We start from the raw sequence: 12,691 nt of genomic DNA, 5'->3' as shown, positions 1-12,691 counted from the left end.
TGGAAGAGTCAGCAGGAGTATGGAAATGGAAGAGATGGCTGTAGGGAATTTAGGGAGTTTGGTACCAAATGTCTCCATCCTGAATCCCCACTAAGGAAAGTCAGAGCAAAGGAAGGGGATAATCCAGCTCTAAGAATTTTGAGGAAGTTAGTTGCCTGTTATCCTGGTAGAAACCTTTTACAAAGAGGCCTTGGTAGTGAGGAGAGGGAAAGCACAAAGGAACATGTGGAAAAGGAAGAGGAGGGTGGGGAGAGGAAGATGCAAGAAGGGGAAATGGGCCTAGTGACAAGGCCTACTTGAGAACTCTCTGGTGGAAGCCAGTCAGGTCAGCACTGGAAGGTGATGGAGAAGATGGCAGAGAGGGAATACACATTCCTCCGAGTCTGGTCTGAAAGAGGGTACCTCCCACCTGAGGGTCAGAAGGACATTCTGGGGTCCAGATGATGAACTTGAGGTGCCTGAGGGGCATCTGGGGGAAGGTGTCCAGGAAGAAGCTGGGCATTGGGGAGTGGGCCAGAGCTATCAAATTTGGAGTCATCGTATAGGTGGAAACAGGAATTGTGCAAATGATGCGGTGACCAGGAGAGGGTGCGGAGCCTAGGGAAGAAGACTCTACCGAGAAAAAAAGGAGATCTCTGCAGCCCAGAGATCAAGCAGACAAGCACTGGCAAGTGAGTATTGAATTTCACACTCACTGCAGTGGCCAAAGAATGTCCTGAGTGTGGGGAGTGGAGATAAGTTTGCAGACAACTCTTTAAAAAAAAAGGTTGCCTATGAAATGGGAGAGGAAGAGAGGGCAGAGGCTAGAGCAGGGAGAAGGATTGAGCCTGTTTCACCACTAATGGAATAAGATAGGGAGTGGGAAAGGTTAAGTTTGTTGACCTAGAACAATATCAAAGCCACTGCATCTACAGGGTGTGCCCACCATTCCACCCTCCCACCTCTCCCTACTTGCAGAAACAGGAAGCCATTCTTTTGGCTTTGCTTATTTTTCAGCTTCATAGAAATGATGGCATACTGCATGTGATCCACTGTCATTTGATGTTTTCCCCCTCACTCAACATTATGCTTCTAGCATCCATTGAATGATCATCCACGATCTTTCATTTTCTCCACTATCTAATTAATCATCCATTGTGTGGAGATATATACATACATATATATATATGTGGATATATATATATCATTTTTTTACTTATTCTCTTCTCAGTGATCATTTGGACGGTTGAGCACTCTTATTATTAGAACAGCATTTCTATGAACTGTTTTTGGTACATGTATCCCAACACACACGTGAAAGATGTTGTCTAGGACAGTGGTATTCAAAGTGTGGTCCACAGACGAATAGTCTGCAAATTGTCACTGGTCCAGACAAGATACATACAGAAATTGGGAGTAAGCATTTAGAGACACATACAGCACTGACATTCAGTGTGAGAAGCGCAACTCATTTTCTAGTAGTTTTCTCTATTCTAGTAGTTATCTCTATTATGTATCATTTCTATCCTCTATGCGCTTTTGTTTGTCCATTTTTGTGTTTCTTTCCGTTGTTTTTTTTTCTTATTGTTCACACACACACACTTATATTTTTGTAATGGCTACCTTGAGACTTTACTATGTCTACCTAACAAATGCTAACAGAAGTCAACATTTTAACCTTCCTCTACTAATATAAGACCCTAATTTCAAGCATTCTGTCCTATCTAGCATTATTTTCTTCAGTTTTTAGTTGTCCTTTTTTTACCCTCATAATTAAAACTTCATCATAATTTTAAATAGAAAATGTTTATGTTTGCATAATGTTAACTGATTTATTTGTTCCTATTACTTCTTACATTGAGATGTCCCTTCAGAGGTCATTTTCCTTAATTCATAAGTATGTCCTTTAGAAATTCCATTACAAAAGGTCTGCTGGTATTTGATTATGTTTTGTTTTTATTGTTTTTTGCTTTGTTTTACCTGAACCTTTTACCCTCATTCTTCTTTTATATATATAATGCTTCACAAATATGCGTGTCATCCTTATGCAGGGGCCATACTAATCTTCTCTGTATCATTCCAATTTTAGTATATGTGCTGCCGAAGCAAGCACTACCCTGATTCTTGAAATGTAATTTTCCTGGGTACACAACTATTGTTTTTTTCCTCAGCTCTTTGTAGATAATATTCTACTGGACACTGGCTTCCATTGTTGTTTTGTTTTAAATTCTTTATTGTTGAAAGTATTACATATGTCCCCCTTTTCCTCCATTGACCTCTCCCAGCCTGCCCCTCTCCCCGAGGCCTTCATCCCCCTATTGTCTGTGTCCATTGGTTATGCTTATATGCATACAAGTTCTTTGGTTGATCTCTTACCTCCCCCTCCCCCACCCTCCCCTGCCCTTGTTGTTTTGAGAAGTATGCCGTCAGTCTAATTACTGTTTGTTTCTTGTTTTGTAGGTGATCTATCTTTTCTCTTTGGCTGGTTTTTAAGATTTCTTTGTCTTTGGTACTTTAGAGTTTAACTATAATGTGGCTAGGTATGGATTTTTCTTTTGTTTTCTGTTTGAGGTACACTGTCCTTTCCGTTTCTGTTTTTTACATCAGTTCTGAAAATTCCCAGCTATTCTTTTCAAATGTTGCCTCTCTATTGTCTCTGTTCTCTCCTCTGAGATTTCAAATAGACCTATGTTAGGCTTTCTTTTTTTATCCTCATTCTCTTATTTTCTCATATTTCTAGGTCTGTCAGTTTGTGGTACTCTAGCTAATTTTTTTCAGCTCAGTATTCCAATTCTTCAAGTCTCTCCTCAGCAGTGTATAATCTGCTGTTTAGTCCATTCATTGAGTTTTAAATTTCTACAAGTATAGATTGTATTTCTTAAAGTTCTATCTGGTTCCTTTTAGAATTTGCCTGGTCATCTTTGACACTCTCTTGTTGTTTACTCATTCTTGTGATTCTACCTTATATTTCTATATACATTCCATTTATTTTATAGTCAACATCTGATCATTTCAATATCTTATGTCTTTGAACATCTAAATTTTGCTAGTCTCTGATTGAAATACTGATATGTGTACTTGCTTTTAGGAGCAGTCCTTCTATTGAACTTGCTGCTCACTGATCCAGTTCTAAATTCATCTCATTGGCTTTTGGGGTGAGCCAGATTATGCTGAAGGAGTTACTACCCTTATTCATTTCCTATGAGTCCAAAATTGCTTTAAAAATAATTTTTTTTTCAAGAGGCCAGTTTTGTAGTGGGAGGGCTTTTGGAAAACCAGGTCCACCACACTCCAGGAAGCTGACAATAAATTTTTAACCCGGGTCTCGGGTTGAAATTTCAAAGAAATCATGGAAATAAGGAAAATGGTTATAACCTGTTTCTCAGGAGAGTTGGGCATCAGATTTTGGGCAGGGGCTTAGAGAAGCCACCCTACATATCTGTAAGGTACACAGAAAACCAGTTTTAGGCTGGAACTGGCTCATACTGTCTCACAAGAGTCAGCTGTGTGCATCTCTTCACAACTCTGATTTCAGTGACATGTTCATAGCTTGAAATTGGAAAATACTAGAAATTAGGGTTTTGTTTTGAGACCCATTTGTTAGACATTTATCAGCATATGATTGGGCAAAACACTCCACAGTTTGGCCCTACTCATGAATATCCCACGTACATAACTAGTCTGTGTGAACTCTCTGCTCCATCCAGAGTGAGCAGTGAATTGTCCCTGATAAATGCACTAATTCTGGCCCTATCCCCCTGCTATGGATGACTGGACCTGGGATGGGCTCCTCCCCTACCCTGGCTCCTTCCCCACCCCTCTCAGACACTTCCCCCACCCACAACAGCCCTTGTCCCTCACTGGTTCAAGGCCCTGACTGATCCCATTGACTTTGCTAGATATCTTGTTTGAACAGTCTTTGAGGAGCTGCATTCAGAATGACATACCCAAGGTCACACCATGAATTGGTGGCAGAGCCAGCTTGAACCTGGAGCATAAGACATCTATTATTGAACTTTTTTCTGAGATAGCAATTGCTGCCCACCATTCACATATGTAGTATGTGAAGATTTAAAATTACCTCACCCTCTTGCATTCCTGTAAATAAGCAATAAATGGTTCAATTAGAAAGTCAGGGCAATGATTGGCCATGAGATAGGATGTGATTAATTGCTCTGCCACCAATTCATGGTGTGACCTTGGGTGTGTTATTCTGAATGCGGCTCCTTACCATCACTGTGTCTGTCCCTAGTCCTCACCTAATATCTCCCATACAAAAGATGCAGAATAACCATTGGTTGATCTTAACTAAAATCCTCCAGTCCTCCAGTTCCACATTTGTAAAACTAGACCAATGATCTGCAAAGAGCCTTCCAGAACTCTTATTTGGTGGCTTGATGTCTTGTTTCCACAAACTGTAAGCTCCTTGGGGCAGGGTCTCCTCAGAGAGACAAACCAGTATAATGGAAAGAGGATAGGCTTTGATGTTTAATGTATCTGTATTTGAATCTCAGCTCCACCATCTACTGGTTGTCTTGCCCTGAACAAAGCTCTTGATAGAGGAAATAATTAAATCTGCTTCACGAGGTGGTTTGAGGATTAACTGAGATAATGTCTGTAGAGCACCAGGCATAGTACTTGGCACCCACGCCCGCCGGTGGGTCTGTGGGGCCTCTGCAGCACCATGCCATCGTGGCTGCAGCGCTGGTAAGTGTGGCCTAAAAATCTATCAGAGTGAGTGACCTGACACATTCTGTCTTCTTTTTTATTTAGACTGTGGTCAGAAGTTTCAGCCCCTGGGTTTTGGGGAGACCATGCCTTCCCTCCATTTTCAAGACCACTCTAACTCCCAAAGCAGAGAGCAGTGGTTCTCAAATCTCATTCCTTTCCCCTTTACAAGGCTGTTTCTTTATGACCCCAACCGGCAGCCCAAGCCCCATGAGGGGGTTTCTGAGGCCTGGGCCAAGAGTGGGAGAAACAGAGGGAAGAGAGAGCCGCCTGGGCCCTGCTGCAGGTGGGCCTCCTGTGCATAAATAAAGGACAGGCATACAAGAGAGGCGAGTGGGAGGCTCTGGCATCCGGCAGATGATTTCCCTTTTTCTTTTCAGAGAAAGTTGAATTTACAGGAATGCAAGAGGGTGAGGTCATTTTAAATCTTCACAACAAACTCATCTAAGAACAGGAGATGGGACCAGCTCTGGGAAGGTTTAACTCTGCAAAGGCCTGTAGCCCCTCCTGGCCTTCCCAAGCCAACCCTGGACCCTCACCCAAAGGCCCAGCAAGACATTTCCTTTCCCACCCATTGAGTTTCTAGGGGGTCTCGAAGGCATCATCTCGTAGCCCGGAAGCCATAGCCCCAGACACCGGATTGTTACTGGGATTTCTTTACCTTTTGATATCAGATTCTTCACTGGGAGAGAAATAGCCCTAAAACTCACCAACAAATTCTGGTGTGCCAAAAATGTTCTTAAATTCAACTCCATCTTCTATTTCGTGAGCAAGGCCAAAGTCAATTAGCTTGATGTGTGGAATGGGAATATTCTTGTCTAACAACATAATGTTTTCTGGCTGGAGAACAAAAAACAAAAAAAAAGAAAAGGAAGAAAAAAAAGACGGTAATTAAAGCCCTGTTTTGTGTTTTTGCTTTGGGGCTGGGGTGGAGTTTGGTGTTGTTTTTTCAGAGACTAAAACAACATAAATTATTCTTGTTTTTGTGTCCTCAGTCTTCTCCTGTGAACTCAAAAACAGGCACAGAACTGAGGGCAAGGCCTGGGTTTTACCAAACCTGCTGCTCCTGCTGCTCTCAGCACAACTGGAGACTGGCTTTAATACCTTTTCTGTTTCTGAATGGCAGATTCCTTCACTGCAGTGCCTCTGTTTTCTCATCTGTCAAATGGGGCCAGGGAGCTACCTGCAGCATTTCCCATAAACAAAACCACTCCCTCGGTTTACACTTGGTTAACTGGCCTTTGTCTCTCTGACCACCTCTTTCGCCTGGCAGGCCAGCTTCCTGTTGACAACACTCTTCTCCTCTAGACTATGGGTGTGGCTCACCAGTCTCTATGTGTTTAACTAATTTTGGGCCCCAGCAGGGCACAGAAAAAAAATGGGCCTGATTTCCAGGGAAAATACCACAGTCCAAGTTATTTCTAGCAAATGGCTGTCAGATCTGGCACAACAATGTGGAGGTGCGATAGTTAGGGGACAGCCCTACCCTGGCCTCACACACTCTGGCTCCCAGTGAGGCTAGAATGGGATCTTGAGCCTACTCTTCTCACTCCCACTCATCTACTCCAATACCCAGGGGGCGAGCAGGTCCGTCTGCTTCATTCTTTCTTCCCACTCCCCACCATGACTCTCCTAGACTCCACTGGAAGTAGAACATCCTGAGAACACATATCCACACAAAAACTTGTACACGAATGTCACAGCAGCATATTCATGATAGCCCCAAAGTAGACACAAGTGTCCGTCAACTGATGAGTAAACAAAATGTGGTGTATCCATACAGTGGAATACTATCCTAATATATAAAGAGCCAGGGTCCATCACGACCTAAACATCTGGATGGATGACTGAACACCAGGCTAGGGTCCTGGCCGGTGTGACAGGAGTCAGTCCTGGGTCCCGGCTGCCCACGCCAGGAGTCAGTCCTGGGTCCCAGTGGCACAGTGGGAGTCAGTCCTGGGTCCTGGCCACTCACGGCACAGCAGCGGGAGGGAGCGGTGGGAACAGAGGCATGTTGCCATCGGACTGGCCTCTGGGTTCCTCCCCCTGCCCACAGGCTCTGGGTGACCAGAGCCATGCTGCCATTGGACTTGCCTCTTGGTCCCTCCCCCCACCCGCAGGCTCTGGGGAACCAGAGCCATGCTGTGATCTGGGAAACTTGGTCCCTCCCCCCGGCCAACAGGCTCTGGGAAACTGGAGCCATGCTGCGATCGGACTAGCCTCTTGGTTTCTCCCCCGCAGCCCGCAGTCCTGGGGAACCAGAGCCATGCTGCGATGGGACTGGACCCTAGCGAAGGGGTCCCAGATTGTGAGAGTGTGCAGGCTGGGCTGAGAGACCCCCCAAGTGCACTATTTTTCGTGCACCAGGCCTCTAGTCTAATATGATAGTATGCTAAGTATCCGTCTGTGATGCGCACTGACCATCTGGGGGCAGACGCTCAAAGCAGGAGCTGCTGAGCTGCGGTGACTTGGCAGCGACGGTTCTCGGGTGACACACCCTGAGAGGGAGCCCGATTCCTCGCGGGGTTGCACGATTCCACCTTTGGCCATGGGTTATGTTATTGCTGGAGTACTGTCAGCCCCAAATCTGGTTTACTGCACACTTGCATTTGTGTTCCACACCCTGTATGACATCAACTTTGCAGAGTGCCCTCTCACACTCTGAGACCCCTTGGGGGATGTCGGAGAGCCAGTTTCGACCCAATCCCCACAGGCCAAGCCAAGGGACCCCACCCGCCAGAGGGACCCCACTCACTCTACAGATGCCCTTAGAGCCAAGGCACCACACCAGGTGCAGCAGACCAGGGAGGTTGGCTTCAGGACATGTCCTGTCGTAAGTGTTTCCCTCCACGTCCTGCGTGGTTCAGGGTTCGGGTCTGGAAGTGGAGCCGCACACAAATGAAATAGAAAAGACACAAGATAATTTGGGAATATGGGGGACCAGGCGAGCAAGTCCAACTCAGGGAGAAGGACTTCCACTGTGCTCAGGCCTCACCAAGCTTTTTATAGTGAGGAGTAAACAAGGTAGTGATTACCATAGTTACACAGTTCTTGTGAGTTTCACTTGTTTTGACCATGGTTACACTTCCTGCACTTCCTCATCCCATTAGCTTTCCCAGATAAGATCTAGGGAGTGTTAAAAGGTCAAGCCTAATTATGCTAAGAGGACTGTGCCCTTTAAGCTAGGACTTGTTTGTGACTTTGCCAGCAGGCCAGTCCGAGGCTTAACCCTATATCAGTTTCCCACATGTCCGGAGCCATCTTGCCCAGTCCCACCCCACCGGCCACCTTCTAATTAATTTCCTTTCAATGTGCATGAATCCGTGCACTGGATCACTAGTTCAGCCATAAAAAAGGAATGAAGGCAAAGAAAAAGAAAAGGGAGGTAGTGGCAGGGGCAGCGTTGTGGTCCAGTGGCGCAGGGAGAGACCCACTGGTGGTCCAGTGGCCGAAGCAGTGGAAATGTCAAGCTCCCATGGCCTCAGCAGCAGCCCACCCGGTGCATGGCAGCTGGCCTGGGTGCAATCGGCAGTGAGAAGGTGTCCTCTGCAGTCCCACCTTCTGCCCCCGTAGCCAGGCAGCACCTCTGGAGCCAGAACGCACCTCCGTGCTCCTCGCAGCCTCTGTGGCTGCAGCTCTCCTCGCACACACCATGACAGAGAAACACAAAAAGTCCTTCAGCCAGAGCCTGCCCGGGTGGGAGCTCTTCATCTACAACCACCGACCGAAGTCAGGATCATTCACCGACCACTAGGGAGTTCCTGGAACGCACGGCCAAGAGCAGGAGTTTGATCGTGCTCTTCCACCTAGTCTATTATGTGTTCCTGGCTGGATTCTTCACATTCACAATGTGGGCTATGCTTCAGACTGTCAACGATGGGTTCCAAAATATTGAGACCAGATTTTTAGTTCAGGACTTACATTTTTTTCCAAAACTCGTGTCAGTCATTCAGTGCATCTGATCCAGAGTCCTATAAAGGGCACACTGGAGACCGTGAGACGTTTCCAAAGCCATTTGCCTTAGAATAACAGAACCTCAGGCTGCCCTGATGGAGAACTCTTTGAACAGAAGAGTTCCTACTACCTTACTTCAAGCGTGCCATGGTGTGAATGATACTGACTTTGGCCACTCCAGTGGACACCCTTGTGTGGGAAGCCATCCATTGCCAATACTATCATGAGAGTGCATCAAGGAACTCTGAAGGCCGATGGACCTTGGTATTAGCAGGGCAAATACCATGCACCAATTGTTCTGTTGAGATAGAGGTGGCCCTAAGCAATTTCCTGACCTGATAGCCTCAAAATAAATCTTTACTGATCTTTACTAACCTTTGAGACGGTCTGTCTGCTACCTGGTTGCCGGGCTTTACTGAGGGCAAGATGTGTATCTAAAAGTAAATAAAAAGCAGACTGGCCAGAAGTCGGTGTGCCTCTCCAAGAGGGAGGTCTCCACCTGGCCCCCCATGCCTTCTAAATTCATATTTCTTATCTAGTGTTTCATTTGTGCGCGGCCCCTTCTTCAGATCCTGAACCCCTACTACAAAAGGTTGCGGCACCTTTGTATTCTTGTGTAAATGAGCAAAAAAATTGGGTTAAAGCCTCAAGGAGAACCAAGGAAAGATGGCTTTAGTATTCCTAAGGGCGAAAACAACTCTATCAGCTTATCCTCCCAAGAGAAATATAGACTTAAAACATTTTCCATATTATGAGGAAAACTGCATGTGAGGCATCTGCAGCCATTGGTTGCTATCCAGCTTAGCTTTGGTGCTAGCAGTACCCCCCCAAAAAAAAGTAATAGTTGAGTGCAAGATTATTGAATCACCCAAGTAAAAAAACCCATGATGATCCTGACAAGTTTTTAGGACAGAGTTGCATTCAAAATCACAATGCGGGCGGGGGGGGGGGGGGGATTGGGAGATATCTGTAATACTATTAACAATAAAAAATATTTTTTTAAGAAGAGAAACAAAACAAAATTACAATGTATGTATAATAGGAGCTAGGAGATCTCCACTCTGCTGGAATGCCTTCCTGACAAGCTTCTTCCCCCTCCTCACCAGCTCCAACTCGTCCACACTGGAGTGTCTTCTGTGGGCCCTCGCCCCCAACACACGCAGATACTTGTTTCCACCCAAGGGCCAGCACGGTACCCTGCAGAGAACCAACTGTACTGTGATTACTTCTTTATGTGTCCTCTTCCCACTATGCTGAAGCCCCATGATGGGGGCTAGGGACCTTCCTCTCATTTCCATCCCTAACACCAAAGAATGGCTGGGAATGTGGTAGGGGCTCAGAAATTGTTCACTGGATAAATGAAGGATTGAACCAATGGAATCACAGATGCATCTCTGGTACATTCTGCTTTTAGGGAATCACTATAGATCAGCGGTTCTCAACCCGTGGGTCGCGACCCCTTTAGCAGTTGAACGACCCTTTCACAGGGGTCGCCTAAGACCATCCTGCATATCAGATATTTACATTACAATTCATAACAGTAGCAACATTACAGTTATAAAGTAGCAACGAAAATAATTTTATGGTTGGATCACAACATGAGGAACTGTATTTAAAGGGCCAGAAGGTTGAGAACCACTGCTATAGATGATAGTTCAGAGCCTTCGAACCTGGGTTCGAATCCTACTTGTGCCATTTACCAGCAGTCTGACACCGGGCAAGATATCCAACCTCTGGGGTCTCCCCTATGAATTAGAAATAATAATAAAACCTACCTCAAGAGGATCAAACAAAGCATATAAAGTGGCCTGTGGCTGTTACCAACATCTGTCATTATTTCCTTGATCATGTATCTCCTGCCCAGAGTGAGAGTCTTTATTTTATCATCTGCCTAGTGAACTCCTACCCATCCTTCCAGGCCCAGCAAAAATTCTATCTCCTCCAGGAAGCATCATCTGAACACCCAGTCCAGCCCTTCTTCCTTCTCCCAGCTCCACACCCCTGCAGCAATCTGGACCTGCAGCACCAACACTGCCCAGAACTCTGTGTGCCAGTCTTCCTGCCCCACTAGATTGCACATCGCCGAGGGCAGGGCCTGCTTCTCACGCTCTGCCTGTGTTCCTAAAAGCACGCAGCCCTGCGTTTCACATAGAGCAAAACCTACAGCACTTAGTTTGCAAAGCACTCACACTCACCTATCTGATTCTCACTCTCTGAGGCAGGTACGGTCATCACCCCTATTTACAGATGAAGAAAACGAGACTCAGAGATTAAGCGCTTGCCTAAAGTGCCTCAGCTCACAAGCAGTGGAGCTGAGATTCAAGTTCAGGCTGACTCCAAGTCCTATGTGTTTGCCCTTTCCCCATGTTGCTTCCTTTCCACTAGTTGATGCAGAGGTGCCCACTGGGATCACCCCTGCCGGCTGGCAAAGTGGTCATTTCCATCTCCACACTAGTGCCTCATGAGCTTGCTGTTCCAGCTCCATGTTTTTCCCAGAAAACTCACAGCTGAGGGAAGGGCCCCAACTCAGCTCCCTAGATTTGTTAAAGCACAGCCTCTGGCCACTCACTCATGCCTCCTCCTCTGGGGGAGGCCACTGCGTGGCTCTGATCTCTCATTGCTTTGCCTGGTAAAGCAGGAGAGAAAATCACTACCTAGTGTCTGTATGCTCTTGTGGGGTAGAGGGAGGGAAATAAAAATTCACTTTCAAGGCCATGCCAGGACCACTGGCTTTCAGCCTTGGGCCAGTCAGCAATGCTGGCTGTGTGGTCTGATCCACACAACTAGCATTTGCCATGGGCATTCCCCGCACATCACCATATTAGGTCCTCACAGCCTCCAACCTATAGATGGCAGTGCCCCATCTAACACTGAGGAACCTGGGCCTGGAGCCAGGCATTCTGAGCCCCAAGTTGTGCTTTGGGGGCCTCCATCTGAGCTAGCTACCCATCAGAATCCCCTGGGGACTGTGTTAAAAATACCAACCGACTAAGTCAACAAGAGTAAAGAGAAGTTACTCATGTCACCAGGAGCGAGACTCCAGAATTGATTTTGTTAAACAAGCTCTCCAAAATCAGGCGGTGCTCAGTGTTTAGGAAACCAGCACTAAAGACGGACCTGTCATCAGACAGACATGGTTTGAATCCCACTTCTGCCCCCTGCAAGCCGTGTGGCCTTGGCAAGTCACTCACCTCTCTGAGCCTTGGCCCCTCGTCTGCCAAATGGGAATATTGATACAGTACTCTGAGGAGGCACAACAAAGCCCTCTAGCAACCTCTCCTTTCTAAAAAATGAGCACCACTATGGAACCCCCTCACAGGGCTATTGGGGGGATAAAAAGAGTAAACAAATGCAGAGCATGCAGAGCCTGCGTGTTTAACAATAAATGTTGGCTGCTGTTACTATTACACCACTGCTGACACCACAACAGGCAGCCTGCAAAGAGCACTATCTATAATAATAAAAGCATAATATGCTAATTAGACTGGATGTCCTTCTGGATGTCCTTCCCTCTGGACAAAACCGCAGCGGGTGGGGCCGAGGCAGAGGCGGCAGAGGCCCCCAGCCTCGGTGGTGGGTGGGGGCGAGGGCCAAGGCCCTTGCACAAATTTCATGCATCGGGCCTCTAGTCCTCTTTATAAAACGCTTTCATCTACAGCGTCTCAGGAACCGTGCGTGCACACTAGAGCTGGTGCTTACCGGTTCATGACAGCTGACTGTTCAACTGGCAGGAATTTTGTCAGCCGATTATTAAAGAACTATGTAATAATATTATTTTAATATTAAAAATTAAATTATATAAACTTATATTTAAATAAATTATATTTAAAACGTATTGCTTCCTAATTTTAATTATATTTTAGTATTGAGGTTGGTTCTACCTTTTATCTTTGTATTGGGGAAATACTACATAATGGCCGGCTCCTGCACCCCTCTTCCCAGCTCTAGTCAGTGACATCACGTTGGTATCTTGAAATCGGCCATGGTAGGTGCATTTACACTGTGGAAATTGGCAGAACTACAAATCAAG

The 12,691-nt window shown here is 46.1% G+C and overlaps 1 protein-coding gene, 1 non-coding gene and 1 pseudogene across 7 annotated transcripts in view; 1 reads left to right on the top strand and 2 right to left on the bottom strand.

The window, feature by feature from the left end:
* The window catches only part of DAPK2 (death associated protein kinase 2), a 112,239-nt gene that overhangs the window by 20,144 nt on the left and 79,404 nt on the right, over window positions 1-12,691 (bottom strand). For all 6 annotated transcript variants that reach the window (XM_006093414.3, XM_006093415.3, XM_023757847.1 and 3 more), the window contains one exon: window positions 5,418-5,547. In XM_006093414.3, coding sequence (XP_006093476.1) covers window positions 5,418-5,547 — 130 coding nt within the window. The remainder of the gene's footprint in view (window positions 1-5,417; window positions 5,548-12,691) is intronic.
* On the bottom strand, window positions 1,986-2,092 carry LOC111826978. Its single transcript, XR_002830434.1, has one exon. It is a non-coding gene; the product is annotated as a U6 spliceosomal RNA (small nuclear RNA).
* LOC111826961 lies at window positions 8,360-11,172 on the top strand (annotated as a pseudogene).

This window comes from Myotis lucifugus, unplaced genomic scaffold (genome assembly GCF_000147115.1).
Source record: "Myotis lucifugus unplaced genomic scaffold, Myoluc2.0 scaffold_115, whole genome shotgun sequence".
NCBI lineage: Eukaryota > Metazoa > Chordata > Mammalia > Chiroptera > Vespertilionidae > Myotis > Myotis lucifugus.
The sequence above is the reverse complement of the archived record's forward strand: the minus strand, read 5'-3'. Positions and strand labels throughout refer to the sequence as shown.